The sequence below is a fragment of the Cydia fagiglandana genome, chromosome 2, assembly GCF_963556715.1.
Source record: "Cydia fagiglandana chromosome 2, ilCydFagi1.1, whole genome shotgun sequence".
Lineage (NCBI taxonomy): Eukaryota > Metazoa > Arthropoda > Insecta > Lepidoptera > Tortricidae > Cydia > Cydia fagiglandana.
In genome coordinates, this window is record NC_085933.1 from 17,400,194 (window position 1) to 17,420,188 (window position 19,995).

A 19,995-nucleotide genomic window follows, 5' to 3' on the forward strand; every position below is an offset into this window, starting at 1 on the left:
TGCTTGTTCCATAGAAAACATTGACGAATTATGACTCTTTGAAATTTATGACAACCTACCTACTATGGAGTAGGTAAAAGTTCTTTTGTATGAACTACGTTATGTAATTATGTATTCACCCCTCAGAGTAATGTTGTCGTTTCCCGGCAAATTATTTTTTCTTAAAAGCAACGTCACGTTACTTCAGCCAAGAGCCAATTTCAATGAAATTTGGTATATGGGGGTTTTCGGGGGCGAAAAATCGATCTAGTCTAGCTAGTCTTATCTCTGCGAAAACGCTCAATTTTTAGAGTTCCGTACCCAAAGGGTAAAACGGGACCCTATTACTAAGACTCCGCTGTCCGTCCGTCCGTCTGTCACCAGGCTGTATCTCACGAACCGTGATAGCTAGACAGTTGAAATTTTCACAGATGATGTATTTCTGTTGCCGCTATAACAACAAATACTAAAAACAGAATAAAATAAAGATTTTAGTGGGGCTCCCATACAACAAACGTGATTTTTGACTGAGGTTAAGCAACGTCGGGCGGAGTCAGTACTTGGATGACCGTTTTCTTTTTTGCCGTTTTTTGCATTATGGTACGGAACCCTTCGTGCGCGAGTCCGACTCGCACTTGCCCGGTTTTTGAGTTTTATAATGTTTTCCGAGCAAAGCTCGGTCTCCCAGATATTATTGTTAACAGTGCAATACTTAACATATTTCAGATAACAATATATCCCTCGAATTAATGAAATGTATGAAATCTGAAGAGTTACAGGAACTCATTCCGAATATAAGAGACAGAATTTTGTTCAAATCTGGGTTGGAACAGCTCTACAAAGTTATAGACGTACGTACCTATTGTTTACTTACCTGTCAACCTTTACTTATTAAGTAGTTGAATCAAAAGCTGTGCTTTTGTTGAAATGACACATTATTCTTAGTTAAAACCACAGTTTTCCTTTCTTTACTGAAATGGTTATGGTTGCAGGAAACGTCAACGGAAGCGGCAACAACAAGTGACATAGATTCGAGTAATGATGGTATATCAGCGCCGTGTAGTCCATCAGGGCGTGCGTCCAGTTTATCCAGTGTGTCCAGCTGTAACGAGAACCCTCGATCCGGAAAAAATCCACGCGTAAGTGTTTGAGCATTACTTAACTAATTTATATTATAAAACAAAGTTCTCTGCTGCGTCTGTCTGTATGTTCGCGATAAACTTAAAAACGATTGCACGGATTTTCATGCGGTTTTGACCAATACCATTCGAGTGACGCGACTCTTTCTTTGGTTGGACTGTAGCAAAGAGGGGCTGGGACTTAGAATTTTTATTTATTTTAATTTTAATTGTCATTACTAAAAAAGTGATTATTTCATCAAAATCTTTTAAATAAATCGTCGTCTAGTACCCACAACACAAGCCTTATTGAGCTTACTGTGGGACTAGGTAGATCTGTGTAAAATTGTCCTATAAGTAATATTTATTTTATTTTTATTTTAAATTATTCTAAGTGTTTTGCAACCCATAGGGGTTGCTTGGTTTTGTTCCTTTAATTAAATTTCCTATTCCCAGAAACGGCCCGACGGCCCCTCTTTGGTATTACAGTTTGTTGGGCATGGGTTGTGCACACCATCTTTACAATAGGTTAAAACTACATGTCCAAATTGTTGTTTACACGAATTTTAAGGCTGCGGACCGCGTGCGTCCAGGCCCCTATTTCACCAACGTGACAGGTGCGACAATTCGACAAGTCTCATTGTTGCTGACGTCACAGGCATCCATGGGCTACGGTTATCGCTTACCATCGGGCGGGCCGTATTCCTGTTTGTCACCATCATTGTATTATTTAAAAAAACTTTATTATATCGGCAAAACACAGGCATTTCTCTTGCGATGCTTATGATGATAATGATGACAATTGTCACAAGATTTCAAAGAACTTTCGGTAATTCTTGACAGCAAATGAGTTTTGTGCCGGAATGTTGTGACAATTGTCGTATTTCTTGTGACAATTGTCATTAGCTTCGCAAAATAAGTACTTATTAACTGGCGATATAGTGGAGTTTTTTTTAAATTAACATGTTGGTGGCACACAACCACACCGCCCATCTGATGGTACGCGGTTACCGTAGCCTATGGAGGCCTGTGACGTCAGTAACAGTGATGTCGACAATTGCCGGACCTGTCACGTTGGTGAAATAGGGGCCAGTCCGCGGCCTAAACGTTCCGTCACACAGGCGCGTTTTCCGGGCGGGACGTGAGCGTTTTGTATTAAAAGCGGCGCGTCCTGTGTCCTGTGTGACGAAGCCTTTAATAGAGTTCCGTAGGTCTTAATAGGGAAGCCTTATAATTTCGTCATGTCTATCCGTCCGTCTGTCTGTCTATCGGTCTGTTAGTCTTTATAAACCCCTGACGCAAAAAGAGGGGTAAGTAATTAAAATTTCACGTGTCTTGTGTGTCTGTCTGTGACATCTAAACGGATGGACCGCTTTTTTTAATCGAGATGATTCTTAGCTAAATTGTATCAAAATCTGTTTAGCCTTTTTTGAGATATTGAAGTAAGTATACAAGTACGTTCCCTACAGGTGGCATTAAAAAATCCTAAACTGTATAAGTAACAAATTGTTGTTTTCACACGTAACACTAAATATTCGAAACCTTTGTAAACAAACTTAGTTATGCAGTTACCACAAAGCTTTCTCGGTATTAATTGTGTATCCACTATATTGTCTTTATTTATTTTCTGATTCTTATTCATAGGAAATCGATATAACAACAATTTTGAACGATAATAACCACGGTAAACTAGTTTTGGCACGTTTGAAAACGTGCAAGAAGCTCGACGCTACTTTTAGATCCCATCTAACCAAAAGTATTGTTGAGTGGTACCTTAAGCATAACGAATGCATGAAAAAGGAAGATTTTATGGTTATAGCTGAAGCAATTCAAGTCTTTATTCCCACGGAATTAAAGGTTACCTACTTTTATACGCATTATTCGTAGGTAGTTATTGCATGTAAGTAATATGAGTATACAAGTGTTCCAAAAACCAGCGTTAAAATGAAAAGGTCTGATATAAGGCAGCTCATTTACGTCATTTATGGTCACCCTCTTTGTTTTATCCAAATTGCTTTCTGTACCTATCAATCTTACAATTCTTACATATTAGTGCGATAGAGACAGATACAGTTGTCGTAGCGCAAAAGATTGGCATGTTGGCTATTACGCGCCCGTGGTGCCTAGCCAAGATGGCAATTTTTGTTTTTAATTTAATAACCAAATCATTAGGTACATTACATAGGTACAAATTTCGCCGTTCTGGGGGTATTAATTTAATAACCAAATCTTTAGTACAATTTAGCTGTTCTGGGGGCCTTGCCAATATGCCAATCGCTTGCGCTCCGACAACGAAGCGCTTTCTGTCTCTATCAGACTATCACTCTTACATATTAGGGCGATACAGATACAGAGATAACGTTTCGTTGCCTTAGCGCAAACGATTGGCATGTTGGCTACGCACCCAAGGTGCCTAGCTAAGATGCCAATTTATGTTTTTAATTTAATAATAACTAGAGATGCAACGGAGAGTTGTTTGGCCGGATACCGGATATTCGGCCTGACCATCGGCCGAATATCCGGTATCGAATATCCGAATATTCGGCCGGCGGAACTATACCTACATTTCGGTTCTTCAGGTGCGCATTGTGCAGGTTTTGACCTGTTTCGTAGTTAACGATCGCGCGGATTCATTTCTGGGTTCGAAATAAGTGCGCGTGCAAGTGAGTGGAATGTTTAAATTGTTTTAAAATAATAAACGGTTTTTATAGTCCGTGGAGCTCACGACATAAAAGTGTGATATACGGCAAATGATGATGATGGAATTTCCTTTTGCAGAGTTGCTCCTTTTGACTCACAGATTGATTTAGGAGGGGGAGCCAACCGGATTTTTGATGCAACATTTTGACTTAAGGGGGGGTGCCCTCCGAAATTTGTAAAAAAATTTGTTTGGCTATGTGCGCAAGTTTGGTATAATTTTCGGGTAAATCAAGGATGCTAAATTCATTTCTGATATTTAATTTAAACGGTTTCATATAAATAATTTGAAAAAAAAATTCAATTTTATTTTTTTTCGATAAAATGCCAAAACTTTTCTTATTTTTATATATACACAAAAAATAAAAATTTCATGAAAAAGCCCTACTATTCCTCGTTATAAAAAGTATACACATGGTATATTTATGTCTAAAAATATAGAGAAAAAAAATGAAATGTAGACCTACTTTCGACCACCAGCTCACTGAATAGTATACAAATATATGAGTTACAGCTATGAGAATTACGGCGTTTGATGATGATGAGATACCCACAGATAGGCATAGTGAGTCCTTAAAACCCTTAGATCATTTTAGGAATGGGAGCCACCTTGATTTTTGGTGCGGTGTGATTGAAAGGGTGGGGATGATTTGTCCCATACAATCATAAATTTATGAAAGCATCTGTTTAGGTTTCTGCATTAAGTTTGGTGTCATTATCGAGTAAATTAAAAGAAAAAAAGAGCAATGGACTAATAGTTACATTATTTCGTATTTAAAAGATTTTACTGCCTAATATATTTGTAAATACTCTTTAACATTGCTTATGCTTGGTGCACAACGTAATCCGATTTAAGGGACGTAACTATACGGAGGAAAATAATTTAAATATTAGTCAATATTGACATTATTAATTTGTATTTTGAATACTTAATTACCTAAATGATTTCTATCTTTTGATTTACTCGAAAATGTCATCAAACTTATTGCAGAAACCTAAACAGGTGCTTGCGTAAATTTATGATTGTATGGGACAAATCACCCCACCTTTCATCCCGACTGTATCAAAAATCAAGGTGAATCTCCTTCCTAAAATGATCTAAGGGTTCTAAGGACTCACTATGTATAGTAAAAAGGGATCTCATCATCATAAATTGCTAAGCTGTAGCTCACACCGTTGTATCTTGTTCAATGGGTAGTCGAAAGTAGGTCTACATTTAAATTTTTTTGGTCACATTAATGTAGAATAAATCTGCCATATGTATACTTTTTATAACGAGAAATAGTAGGGCTTTTTCATGAAATTTTTATTTTTTGTGTGCATATTATAATAAGAAAAATATCGGCTTTTATTTGGAAAAAAAAATAGAAAGTTTATATTTTTCATTTTTTTTCAAATTATTTATATGAAACCGTATAAATTAAATATCAGAAACTAATTTAGCATCCTTGAGTTACACGAAAATGATACCAAACTTGACCAAATAGCAAAACTTTATTTTTTACAAATTTCGGGGACCTCAAGGGAAAATCAAGGGGACCCTTGAGTCAAAATTTTGCATCAAAAATTCGATTGGCTCCCCTTCGTAAATCAATCTGTGAGTCAAAAGGAGCAACTCTGCAAAAGGAAATTCCATCATCATCATTTGCCGTATAATTAAGTGAACACCAGGGACTATAATAGTAAATGTTTTAAAATAATAAATAATAAACTGTTTCTTAGATCCAATTTGTTTACTCAGAAATCACGCAATGTTACTTTCCGGTATCCGGCCGAATAGTAGGTTACTATCCGGTATCCGGCCGGATATTAAAATATTGGCCGGATACCGGATAATAACCATATCATTAGGTATTACAAATGGTACAATTTAGCTGTTCTGGGGGCCTAGCTAACATACCAATCGTTTGCGCCACGAGAACGAAACGCTATCTCTGTCTCTCTATCGCACTAATATGTAGGTAAGATTCCAGTGACAGAGACAGAAAGCGCTTCGTTGTCGGTTGTCGGAGTGTAGGCGATTGGTAACTTAGCCAGGCCCCCAGAACATCTAAATTGTACCTTAAGATTTGGTTATTAAATTAAAAACAAAAAAAAATATCTTGGCTAGGCACCTTGGGTGCATGGGTGCGTAGCCAACATGCCAATCCCTTGCGCTACCACAACGAAACGCTAGCTCTGTATCCCTATCGCACTAATATGTAAGAGTGATAGAGATAGATGACTATATACAACTCTACGGAACGTTAACGATTGGCATGTTGGCTAAGCACCCTGATCGGATGATAGAACCGTACTCTTCTTCTTCTTCCTCCTCGCGTTGTCCCGGCATTTTGCCACGGCTCATGGGAGCCTGGGGTCCGCTTGGCAACTAATCCCAGAAATTGGCGTAGGCACTAGTTTTTTATGAAAGCGACTGCTATAACATAACATAAAGCGTGGTCGTGCCAGATAGCATCTTTTTCGTGAATTTATACAAAATCTTCCGTGGTCGTGCTGTATAGCATCACACACACAATGATGGATTATATGTGCCTTATTATCAGCCCTTTTCGTTTTGACGTTGGTTTATGGGATATCTTGTATAAGTATAATTAGATTAGTGTTGCTTCATTGAAAATGTAATAGACGCTTAGCTAAAATGTATGTAAGTAGATAGAGATAGGCATTATGTATGTGATGTACCAAGAGGGTGGACCAAAATCGAAGACAACGCAATCGACGCCTTATTTAATGCAGTGCTACGCAACGTAAGCGCAGACCGCAATAACGTACCTTTCGACATGGTTTGTCACATTTTACCCTCTCAAGGGATGATTCCCGAGATAAAAAAATATGTTCTTATAACGTTATCCTGGTTAGAGTGGATTTAAAAAAGTTTTTCTTTATAATTACTCCTAGTAAATTTGTTCATCTTTGCAAATCATTAAAAAAGTTAACGAAAAGTAATTGAGTAATTTAATTACGAATTAATGTAATTGCAATTGCAAACTACACAGAAAATTAAATTTTATGTAATTAAATTACAAACAATTAAATTATATGTAATTCAATTAGTAATTAAATTACTCAAGTAATTAATTACGCCCAACACTGATAATACGAGTGAGATGCATAGAAAGTAAGTTACGCACACCGCTAGCGAATATGTCAGTGTCAGATCAATGTCAAGCTCGTGGTACTGAAGTTAGCTAACTACGAGTATAGTTACGTCACAGCGTTTTTGTCTGTTTTTAGGAGACATACTACATACCTGGTTTGAAATACAACAACAAATATAGACCTGCCAAAGGAAAACTGATAGATAGGTATAATAATCAAAGGAGACTATTAAAACGAGAAGGTGTTCTTGGCCGGAAAAGAAAACTTCAAATTGAAAATATTGATCAGGAACATTCAGGTACCTACCTAACTACTTACATGTTTAGGCCAGTAAACGAAGGAATTACAGCGGAAATAATACGTGTATAATAAGTGTGTGTACGTGTATAAAAAGGCGCGAATATATTATTAATACATTTTAAAATATTGATCCTAGCGAAAAAGTGTACTGAATGTTTTTTGTAGATTTCTTATGTAATAGATTTTTTTTTTGCTACGGGCCACCGTTTAAGAGTTATTTACGAAAAACTACGAAAAGTGACCTTAAAACCCCCCCTACCCGTTAGCTTCACCCCCACCCCCCGGTACTTTTAGTATTTTCTTTAATACACCATTACCTACACCCATGCTAAAATTGGCTTACACACGAATTATTTCCCCCGATTGGCAATGTTTGGTGTTCGTTTGGTGTACTAGTTTACAGAGTCAACACCAAATACACTTAAGATCAATGTAATCGGGTCACTATGTATGGAAAATCCTGATTTCATTGCTCAGGATGATAGCAGACAAAGTAGCCAAATGTATATCTAAGTCGCAACCCATCTTAAAGGGGCCCACTGATTACCAGTCCGCCGGACGGTATCGGCCTATCAGTTGTTCGGAGCTGTCAACTTTTTGTTCCAACTGACAGGCCGATATGGGCCCCTTAATTAAGTACCTTATACTAAGGATTTGTTGCAAAGTATTTGGCCACATTGTCTGCTCTTACGTGTTTTATATTTACTTTTCATGTGTTGTTTTGCATTTTACTTTTTTACTAAAACATCATTATCTTCAGCAGACATTGAAGAAGACGAGGAAACCGTTATATGGCTTCAGTACAACAAAGAGCCGTTTCAAGAAGTAAAAGATAAATGGCTGCAAACTAGAAAATATCGCATACAAACAGATTACAAAAACTCCACCAAAAATTTGCAAGACATATTAAAGAAATACCCCTTGTTAAAGCAGAGTTTTGGCTTTCAGCTTGTAAGTATACATTTTTATTAAAGCGGTAAAATAGTTATTCCTGTGAAAGTTAATTTAGCGCCACTTGCACCATTCTACTAACCCCGGGTTAACCGGTTAAACCTGACTTACCAGTACAAATTGAGACTAAGTTAACGTTTTAACCGCATAACCTTGAGTTACGGGATGGTGCAAGTGGCCCTAAACGATTAAGGGCCACTTGCACCAATCACTAACCCGGGGTTAACCGGTTACTCATACTCATTTATTTATAATATAATTACATATTACACGTCAAAATTGATATTAAATTAGGTAAATTAAGTAAAACCTGGAGTTACCACGATTACCAGTACAATTTGACACTGGGTTAACGGTTTAACCGGTTAACGCCGGACTAGTGGGATGGTGCAAGTGGTGCTAACGGATTAACTATTTTGTGACAAATATTATCTTTCAGCACTGATTAGTATTTAATATTTTATATGGTTTGCAGATTGAGTTGGACTTTGAATACAGCCATCCTAAAAGGGGCATCTCACTGTTTGTGAAGTTTCCAGAGTTTTTAGAAAAAGCTAATGCTGCTTTTATTGGCGTGAAAGTATTTCAAGATTTGAAGATCCTCTTCAACAACACAACACAAGAAGGTAAATTTTGCCTTTGGTAAATTTTATCGCGAGATAGAGATAGATTTCTCTTATGTGGATGAATCGAGAAATTGGGCCACTGCAGGAAAAAACATTAGGTTGCTTTTACCTTACCTGATCTTATACATAATAATCGTCTTTGTTTTACATGACCATATTATATAATAAGCTCTAATAAGTAGGTACCTATAATAAAATAAAATTCACTAATAAAATTTAAATTTAATTTCAGACACGAAAACATTTATTGCTTTGTCCCTACTTTGTGGGAAACTTGTCCCGACTGTCGGCAGATCTGATAATAGAAGGAACGATAAAAACGAAAAGGTAAGATAGCTGATAGGTTTTGATACATTTATTGTAAATTAGTAAACATCCCTACAATGGAACAGGCACCAGTAATTTAAACACTGGCAAGATTTTACCATAAACAGGAGCCATAGAACTGCTTAAGTTTGATGTTTCATTGATTATTCTTTGTTTTAAAATTAATGGCACCATACATCCCATCATGACTGGAACAAAAAAAACATAGTTTTTATTTGTTATATTGAAACCATAAAACATAATGGACGAATAGGACATTCAACTTTTAACTCGTAAAGTGGTAGAAATTTTACAGGTGCCGAGAAAATATCAAAATGCTCCAAATTTTCTTTTAAATGTCACACATGTCTGGTTCTCCTAACATAGGTTTATTAATCGACCTCAAAAAAGTCGATGGTTCACAGATAGTTCACAGTTCGTGGTCTCTATTTTATCATACAGTTATTTACTCAATGTTTGTTAAGATTTTTATATTATTTATTTACTTATATTACATATATTGACCCTTTGCTTATAAATGTTTCTGTTTTTAGCGCTCGTCAAAGGATTTGGCTGACCAAAAAAAATATAACAAACCGACCATATTAGAATCACGTGACAGCTTGATATTGCATGTGAAGGTAAATATTTTTAATTTAATACCTTATTTTGTATACTATAATAATAAAAAATATTTCAGCATATACACGTCCCACTGCTGGACACAGGCCTCCTCTCATGCGCGAGAGGGCTTGGGCTATAGTCCCCGCGCTAGCCAATGCGGGTTGACGACTTCACATATACCTTTGAATTCTTCGCAGATGTATGCAGGTTTCCTCACGATGTTTTTCTTCACCGAAAAGCGTCTTAGCTAAGAATATAAAATAAATATAAATTAAAGGTGACAATCCATTTCCAACGACAGCTGCACTACTGTTTATTTTACTATGTAAATTGACAATAACACCGACGCGTTCAGTACCAGTAGTGCAGCTGCGGTCAGAAATGGAATGTTACCCTAATGCTGGACACAGGCCTCCTCTCATGCGCGAGAGGGCTTGGGCTATAGTCCCCGCGCTAGCCAATGCGGGTTGACGACTTCACATATACCTTTGAATTCTTCGCAGATGTATGCAGGTTTCCTCACGATGTTTTTCTTCACCGAAAAGCGTCTTAGCTAAGAATATAAAATAAATATAAATTAAAGGTGACAATCCATTTCCAACGACAGCTGCACTACTGTTCATTTTACTATGTAAATTGACAATAACACCGACGCGTTCAGTACCAGTAGTGCAGCTGCGGTCAGAAATGGAATGTTACCCTAAGCTAAGTACTCCAAGCATGTACCTATTGAATATTTTTTGTAAGAAATATACAGTTTACATTTTATTATTTTCTAGACTGCTAAATATCAAATGATATTTCGTACGTAAGTTCCGCAAAACTCACTAGGACGAGCCGGGCTTTGAACCCGCGACCTCCAGATTGAAAGTCGCACGCTCTTACCGCTAGGCCACAAGCGCTTTTTATTGTGTATACTAAACCTGTAAAATGTAGATATTTCAATCGGCATATTCGGCAAACCATGAAGCAAACCCAATTTTTGGGTTTGTCTTATTCGGAATCACTGATGTCAAATGTGTAATAAACTTTTTTTTTTGTTTTAGACTCAGAGTGACATTCAGAATTGCCTTGCAACACGTCGGGATATCCACCTTAAGAAAGGACTCACATGCCAACCAGTGGTAATTTGCGTCGGGCCAGACGTCGAAAATATTACGGAGTTCTACGTCAATTTTGATGACGTCACTTACCAGCTGGAGTCTCTTTTAAAAGCTGTTGACATTTGCTTCAAAACCTTTCATGTATTTGATATAAAATATCCCCGCGAGAGTATTCAGCCGTGGATGTTCATACAACGGTACTTTTATGAAATTCACACGCCACAAGATCATACATTTCCGAGTGTTGCCACTTTAATTGCAGATTTAATGTAAGTTACTATCAATGTTTCTTTAGTGAAAATGACGTTTAATTGCTTTATCTGTAATTTCGAGTTAAAATCCCTGAAAGGTTTGTTTTTACATTTTGACTTGAAACATAATAATTTATCTGAATATAGTTGTGCACAGTCTACATGCAACAGACGCTTTCAAAATATAAAAAGCTATAAGAGACATCTACTCAGTCACAATATCTGTAAGCGGGGTAAATCTCAATCTAATAATGCTACTAATATTAGAACACAAAGAAATCATACACACACACATTGTGAATCAAGTGAGCCGAGTAGTAGTTGTATTCTCCACAATGAATCCGAACAAAATAATGACTTTGAAGTAACATGTATTGAAAATTGTGAAACAGAAATATTACGAAATGATACGTTACCTAATTGTGCTTTTTCACAAGTTTCAAAGCTAACCAGTTCAGACGACATAGCTGATACAAATGAAAAAACCGTTTATGATAACAGCCATATTGAAAATTTACAAAACAAAGCATTACAATTTGCTTTGTCCCTTTATAGCAATCCAAATTTAAACAGGGCTACGGCAGCAAACATTTTAACTGAAATAACACAGAACATAACTAAAGTGATTGGTGAGACTTTAAGTCATTACATGTCAGATGCTGTAAACAACAGTTCTATTCAAGCTGTAATTGATGTATGTTCCACTCCGTTTGAAAAAGTTGACACAGAATGGAAACTTTTACAGTACTTTGAAGGATTAGGTTGTTATATTAAACCCCAGCAATATATAATAGATTCTTCTGTGATACCATGCTTACAAAATGGCTCTAACATATTACAAACTAAAACGGCCAAAGGGACAATGGTGTCACTGAAGGAGTTGTTTAAATGTTTTTTTGAACTACCATCCGTGTTTGAATCAACTTTAACAAATATGGAAAATTTACAGAGTCAAACCGGAAAGCCACTGAGCAATTTCATTCAAGGATCTCTATGGAAATCGAAAATTTTAGGTAGGAGTGGAATATTCATCCCTTATTTTTTATATTTTGATGATTTTGAAACGGGCAATGCTTTAGGCAGCCATTCAGGCAAACAGTCCATCGCAGCCACATACTTGAGTTTTCCAACTCTTCCGTTGGAGTATTTATCATTATTGGAAAATATACTAGTTGCGTCACTGTTTAACACATCCCTAAAAAAGTTTGGTAAAGATTCACTTTTTCATTTACTTATCAGTGAATTGAAAGATTTGGAAACAGAAGGTATTGATATAGTAATTGAAAGTAAAACACAAAAAGTATATTTTGTCCTTGGTTTGATTATTGGCGATAACTTGGGCTTAAACTATTTGTTAGGATTTAGTCAATCATTTTCCAGTAATTATTACTGCAGAATTTGTAAAACTCACAAGTCAGTAATGTGTAAACAAACAGTTGAGTCAGTTTGTACTTTGAGAAACAAAGACAATTATACTAAAGATTTAATTTCAAATGACCCAACCGGAACAGGCGTATACGGAGATAGTATTTTCAATACTCTTCCAACCTACCATGTAACTGAAAATATGGCAGTTGATATCATGCACGATATTTTTGAAGGTGTTTGTCATTACGATATATGCAACATGTTATTGCACTATGTTCATAGGACTAAATTATTTAGTTTGAGCACTTTAAACAGCCGATTATCATTATTTGATTATTCTGCCAAGGAATTAGATCAAAAGCCCGCAACGGAAATAACCATTGACAATTTAAAAAATAAAAAATTAAAAATGAGTGCATCTGAGATGTCTTGTTTCGTTAATATTTTACCTTTTCTTATTGGAGATCTCGTTCCAGAAGATGACAGAGTCTGGAACTTATTTTTGAACTTGTTAAAAATTATTGATATTTTGTTAATGTCTGAAATTGACTGTTCAACAGTAGAATATCTCAAATATTTAATAACAGAACACCATGAACAATATCTCGAATACTTTAATGACACGTTAAAGCCTAAACATCATTTTATGATACACTACCCTCATATTATAAAACGTATAGGACCTCTAAAGCACATTTGGTGCATGCGATTTGAAGCAAAACACAAACAATTAAAACAAACTGCTTATAATACATCATCTAAACGCAATATACCTCTCACTTTAATGATAAAACAACAGTTAAACGTTGCACAAAGAGTTCATACTAGGCAGGGTTTCTCTGACAGACTTACATGTGGAAGCGTTGATAACACTACAATGATTCCTGAATTAACCAACGCGACAGTAAACGGATCTAGTATACGTGATATTCGAATAAATTGGGTGACAAAATATGGCACTATGTTTAAGCCTGGTTTAATTTTTACCATTTTCAATGAGCAAGAAGTTATATTTTACAAAATTGTTTATATACTTAAATTAGAGCCAGCCATTTTTTTATTATGTAAAGTTCTTATTAATATTGGTTTCAATGACCACCTTCAAGCATATCAGCTACACGAAACTAATTGCACGAGTAATTTTGAATGCCTTAAATTAGAGAACGTTACAAGTCTTCCAATAGTTCCTCATTTGGTGCCTAATGGAGATATGTATTGCAGGGTGAAATATTAATAGTTATACCTATTGGGTATTTTATTATGTTTAACATATTTCAGAAAACAAGGTTTCCTTCAAATTAATGTAAAGTATGTAATCTGAGGAGCTGAAAGTCCAACTCCATCTGCAAATCATAAACCAGCTGCTTACAGTCATAATTCATACATTTTCATAAGATAGTGTACATGCAGGTTCATACAGGTTTACATATAAGTAGAAATCAACTACCTCATTTGGTACAAAATTATTAATATCTGCAATTAAGGCGGCATCACTCGGTTTATGTTCTTCTCTCAAAACTCTGGCACTCTGCTTCAACATTTAATGTACCGTTAGAAAATAGTACTGTTTTACAACTTTCAAACGCTATCATTTCTATGTTTTATATAAATTTTGGTATATAGGCGCCACTATCTATAGAGCAATAGGGCACTTTTCAGCCGTCCTAATATAAGGAAAAATAGGGGCTATTCCCACTAGTTACCACCAAGCTGTTACCAGTGGTAACTACTGGGATTTTTTTCTCCACCTTTTACCCTTTTTGTTAAAGTTCAAACCTAATAAAAACAGTATAAATTGTATCGTATAAATACAGAGTAGTTTAATAAATAATGATATGTCCATTAGTGTTCCAGTAAACTGCCTTAAAGTGATAAATAATAGTTTGTTTTTAACTGATTTGTATGTTCGTCCGTATAATTAATTCGAGTTACAATTAATAAGATAAATCTCATTCAAGCGTTAATTTCTCATTGACTATTTTAGTTTTTGCACTTGCACGGGTAAAACTGTTTTTATTTTTATTTTTAATCACTTTTAAGGCAGTTCACTGAAACACTAATCGGCTTAAGTATAATTATTTATTAAAGTACAATATATACAGCGTGTTTGGTACATCGTTTGCCAAATTAAAACGGCAGATAGGTTGAGTCATTTGCTATCTTCTCAGGCCTAGAAATGTTTAATTTGGTGCAAAAAAAATTCTTCCCTTCTATGACAGTTTTTCGTACTTAAATTTCAAATTTTTATTTTCGTAGTTGTAAAAAAATACCATGGCCAATTTTGTTTTTCTAGGTATGAGAACATAGCAAATGACTCAAGCTATCTGCCGTTTTAATTTGGCAAACGATGTACCAAACACCCTGTATATACAACAGTATATATACTGTTTTTATTAGTTGTTGAATTTTAGTGGTAACTACTGGGAAAAAAATCCCAGTAGTTACCACTGGTAATTGGTGGTAACTAGTGCGAATAACCCGAATAATGCAATAACTATATATTATATGAGATTGATACATAGTTACTGCGTATTTTATTAGGACGGCAGCTTTGTGTAGTAAATTTTTTATGGCAGAATTGCTTGTAGGGAGGTGGCTACCTTTTAGAGTGTTTTCCATAGTAGTCTATTTTATAATAAATTATATATTTTGTTAGAGCCAGCCATGACTGAGCAAATACTAAATAAGATTAATGAATGATACACATGAGTTGCGTTCTCGCGCGCGACTCCATACTTGAAGTCGCGCCAGATGTATGGAGTCGCGCGCGAGAACGCAACTCAGCCCACCTACCCCATTGCGATTTTGTAGTCGTTTCGCAGTTGAAATCAAGGCTCTGAACCGGTTTTTTCTTCATACAAAAAATACCGGTATTATTACGTTCTTTTTCGTTCTTTGGTTTTATTATTTCATTTTTGACAATCTAATAATAAGAAGTTGTTACCTAAATACATGATTCAGTCCTACGTAAAGAGCATAAAATAATTAAAAATATTGGGGCTATTTTGGGTTTTACAAAAAACCGGTTCCGAGCCCTGATTGAAATGCAGTCGAGCTATTATATCTTTTCGTTTTTAGATTTGAACATATTTAATCTAATATGCTACTATATATCCCAAAAACCATTTTGTATTTCATGACCCATGTTCCGTGGGAAAAGTTGTTCAGTTTTGTGAGTACCTACTGTACTGTCACTAGGTTTCGGGTTAAGTATACAGGGTTTTTGTAACACCTTGAATATATATTCGCACATATATATATATATATGTATAAAGCATCATAATATGCGCGCCACCTAAACCTAATTCGATTTTTTTTCTACCTGTGGTAGGTTCAATTGTTTAAGAATAAACTTTTTGTCGTATGAATCGTTTTTTAATGTTCTTTTTACAGTACTTGCTATGCCGAACCAACTTGTTTTCTTAGTTAGGCTATAATTAACCTCTATTTTATTTGACTGAAAGTTATGTGTACCTACGCATGCAGAAGATATTTTTGTTTAGTGTCGTGTCTACTTCCTATCTGTGTGAATTTGACTAATGTGTGTAAATTTATCAAAATATTCAAGGAACTTATGTAATTATATTGTATTAACCTAGAATCAATTTAGTATATTTAACAAACCTGTTTTGCAGTGTCTTCTACTAATTTTGTTGCGAACACTAAATGTTTTGTATTGTACCTAGTATTAACAACCTAGACATAATAGTATTGTCAATACAACAGTTTTGCTGTATCAAGTTTGCATTTGTGTTGCATATTATGTACCTGCTCCCCTAGTCTGTTAGGTTTTATGTCCGACGTAAAGCATTAGTCCTCTCCACTCGCATATTTGCCAGAAAGGGACGAATGCTTTATGTCAGACATACAATTTAGCGTACTAGGCTCCACAGATAAAAAAGGCCTTGAATCAACCTTTCGAAGTAAAGGTTGGCTCAACACGAGCTACAGTGTTGAATCAACTTCCGCTAAAAACAAGTTGTAGTCCTAACAACTAAAGCGAAAGTTGATTCAACATTGTAGCTCGTGTTGAGCCAACCTCTACTTCGAAAGGTTGATTCAACAGTATTTTATCAGATAGATGCAACACAAACGCACTTATTGATACTACAGAACTGTTTTGTTGAAAATACTATTTTATCTCGGTTGATACTACAAAACATTTTGAGTATTCCCAATAAAATTAGTATATGTTGACACAACAAAACTGCTTTGTTGAAAATACTATTGATTCTAGGTTAATACAACACCAAGACACTTATTGCCTCAACAAAACTACACTGTTAATTTTATAATTTAATTGAGGTTAATTTAACAAAACATACATGTAGATCTAACTATTACAAGATAAGTTGGTTCAACATTGCAGGACTGTTAACCCTACCCTTTTTTTTAAGTACATTTAACCTTTAAAGCGGGTAATATCAACATCAATACATTTGATTGAATCAACACAACGAGTTTGTTAAAATTACCATTTAATCGAAGTCAACCCAACCTATGCTTTAAAGGTTAATTCAACATTAAGATTAGGTATTTTTAACACTAACGCACTCATTGACATAACAAAACTGTTTTGTTGAAAATACTATTTTATCTAGGTTGATACTACAAAAAATTTTGAGTATTCCCAATAAAATTAGTATATGTTGACACAACAAAACTGCTTTGTTGAAAATACTATTGATTCTAGGTTAATACAACACCAAGACACTTATTGCCTCAACAAAAATACACTGTTAGTTTTATTATTTAATCGAGGTTAATTCAACAAAACATACATGTAGACCTAACTATTACAGCCAAAGTTGTTTCAACAGTGCAGGACTGTTAACCCTACCTCTTTTTGAAAGTACATTTAACCTATAAATCAGGTAAATTCAACACCAAAACATTGATTGAATCAACACCACGATTTTGTTGGCTGTATTTAAAATATATTGGGTTGAGCCAACAATATAGTAAGAGTTGATCCAATATAGTAACTCGGTTAACACAACCTTGAGTAAAAGGGTTAATCTAACATTAAAAACACGTAGATTTTACTGACATGGTTTGTTATTTTTACAGGTTTGCACCAAGTGCAAACTAGTAAAACTAACCATTGAAAGTAAATAGATTCAACACTAACATACTTGTATTTTTAACATTTCAAGTACGTTAAACCAAACCTTGTTAGAGAGTTAATTTTACTGTCATGGTTTGTTGTTTTTACAGGTTTGCACCAAGTGCAAACTAGTAAAACTAACCATTGAAAGTAAGTAGGTTCAACACAAACATACTTGTGTTTTTAACATTTCAAGTGCGTTAAACCAAACCTTGTTAGAGAGTTAATTTTACTGTCATGGTTTGTTGTTTTTACAGGTTTGCACCAAGTGCAAACTAGTAAAACTAACAAAAATGTAAAGGTTAAGTAATGAATTAATAGTTTGCTAGACGGTTAAATTAACCATTGTGCTACTTGTAAAAACAACTAAAAATCGAAGGGTTGGTGCTATATCAACCCCTTGTTAGAGGGTTAATTTTACCATTATATTGAAATGTTGAATCAACAAATATGCAATAAGTTGAAGTTACCGTAACTGATCAACAATACAGTTTTTGTTGATTCAACAAAACTCAAGGGTAGGTGCTATATTAACCCATAAATTTTGTTGAAATATGGTAAAACCAACTAAAAAATTCTTTCAGTGTAACTGAATAACTCTTGTTTTCATAATCAACTAGATTATTTCGTCAGAGGCAAAGGTTTGTTAATCCTTCTGTATCATTTTTCATTAAAACACATTCCATGGTGTAATTTTTTAAAGTTACAAAAGTTGAGCCGCGCACAATGAACTTGTTAAAGCTAAACACAAAGGGCATTTGAAAAATTCCAGCCAGTCAAGTATGTACGGCTTTATTCTGAAATATTCATAATACCTCCGTAAAACCGCCACAAATCATAATGTCTGTTTTTAAACCGTAAAAAGCGTTTCTGCATAAGTAGGAGTGTGGACTCTGAATATGATTTAGGTCTATGAGATAAGCGATAGCGATTTACTTCAAGCTGAATCATAGCCGATATTTCATCTGTGATTAAAGGATTAATTAATTTACTACGCTTCTATAATATTTTGCTCTATAAAATAACTAAATTTAACTAGAAATTGTAATATTATTACATGTAGCTTATGTGTATCATGTGGTTTAAAGTAGTGACACTAGTTATTAGTTGGGACCTGCGGCGTAGACAGCGGTGTGGTCTGTTTTCCACAAGCAATTGTTTTATTTATAAATTCATGATTATTTTATTTCATATAGTTAAGTTAAAAATAATGACTGAAAATGTACAATAGAGCACTCCGTGTCCGTATCAGTAAATTGAGTTAACTTCTTAATAAATTAAGATTAAAATTAATTCATTCTTGTTAAAGCTATGAAAAGTAAATATAGGTACATAATTCATTTATATTCTGTTGTTAAGTCTTTTTTTATATAATTTCATGGAATCAAGTTATATCTTCATTATATGTAATAACTTATTGATTAAGAACTAAAAATACGTATTGTTGACCGCCAAATATAACAACATAAATTAGTTTTAGCACACCGTCTGTCTCTTATCATTTGGGCAAAGAGAAGCGTTTGAAATATGTCGGTGAATCACGGCGCCAGGGAATGCGTTAATAAGTCCCCCGACATTCCTGACGGTCTCAACTGAACGCCAGCAAAGTTTAGCGCATGCTGTTGAAAAAGTATGCAGTCCCTAGTGCGCGTGAGCATACTTTTAGTTTAAGGACTTCCTTCGTAACTTCATGATTGTTTATTGTTACTCTTTACTGAATAGAAAATTAAAATCGTAATAAAAATACATTGATGTATCTTGCTACTAGTGATCGACCTCAACTCATTCAAGAGTTATGTTGATTCGTAGCAATTACGTATACAAAAATATTTTATCAACCCACATACGGTATATATAGCTTCATTGGTTAAGGAATAAATAAGCCTAATACCTATAATAAGCCTCAAAATTTTGCTAGTTGCCTACGTGTCCTTTGAAGAAATATCTGACAAAAGCAAATTATAGGTAATAAAGTATGTAAGTACATCAAAAAAGAGATAAATCTGGATTAATATCTAACGTAACTTGGTTCCAAATTAGAACTCACTGTTTTATGAATAGCATTGTTCGCAGAAGTTTCTGCTTGATACACAATTTATTTTTGTAACTTAGTTTATTGCCATTTTGTCTTAATAAGACTGTTTAACGAACTTAAAATTAGACGTTAGGTAGAGAAAACGTCAAACTTCTATGAAATTATGACGTATAAATAATACTTTCACTGCGTGGGCTATCAAAATCGCTGCAGACTTTTCTTGGTCTGACTCATTAAAATTACAAAATCAAAAAAACCTAAAACATTGCATTGTGTGCATTTTAAAACTATGAAACTGCTTTGACATATTAAACCTAAGCACTATTTCTCATTGCAGATAACCTTAAAATCAGTTGACATGTTATAAAAGAAGATAAACTCGCCGTTACTTTGGGCCCGATTCGGATTTTGAAATAGATATCTTTTAA

The 19,995-nt window shown here is 34.8% G+C and overlaps 2 protein-coding genes across 4 annotated transcripts in view; one reads left to right on the forward strand and one right to left on the reverse strand.

Moving 5' to 3' along the window:
- Positions 1 to 19,995, reverse strand: part of LOC134677402 (uncharacterized) — an 84,847-nt gene that overhangs the window by 42,723 nt on the left and 22,129 nt on the right. The gene's annotated exons all lie outside the window — the stretch shown is intronic.
- On the forward strand, positions 288 to 15,793 carry LOC134677386 (uncharacterized). 3 transcript variants are annotated; one of them, XM_063535835.1, is made up of 9 exons: positions 288 to 830; positions 972 to 1,118; positions 2,742 to 2,954; positions 7,032 to 7,194; positions 7,957 to 8,147; positions 8,623 to 8,773; positions 9,006 to 9,100; positions 9,634 to 9,720; positions 10,750 to 15,793. In XM_063535835.1, the coding sequence occupies exons 1-9, from the start codon at positions 729 to 731 to the stop codon at positions 11,077 to 11,079; spliced, it is 1,479 nt and encodes a 492-aa protein (XP_063391905.1). In that variant the 5' UTR covers positions 288 to 728; the 3' UTR covers positions 11,080 to 15,793. The 3 variants fall into 3 exon arrangements, with proteins under 3 accessions (XP_063391905.1, XP_063391914.1, XP_063391922.1); XM_063535844.1 differs by having other exon boundaries at positions 7,960 to 8,147; XM_063535852.1 differs by lacking the exon at positions 2,742 to 2,954.

What these genes read in the sequence shown, in the direction of transcription:
- LOC134677386 (XM_063535835.1), top strand. Translation starts at nt 729, where the DNA reads ATGAAATGTATGAAATCTGAAGAGTTACAGGAACTCATTCCGAATATA. An exon ending in GATCCGGAAAAAATCCACGC is followed by an intron (nt 1,119 to 2,741) that starts GTAAGTGTTTGA and finishes TCTTATTCATAG; the next exon opens with GAAATCGATATAACAACAAT. An exon ending in TTATTCCCACGGAATTAAAG is followed by an intron (nt 2,955 to 7,031) that starts GTTACCTACTTT and finishes GTCTGTTTTTAG; the next exon opens with GAGACATACTACATACCTGG.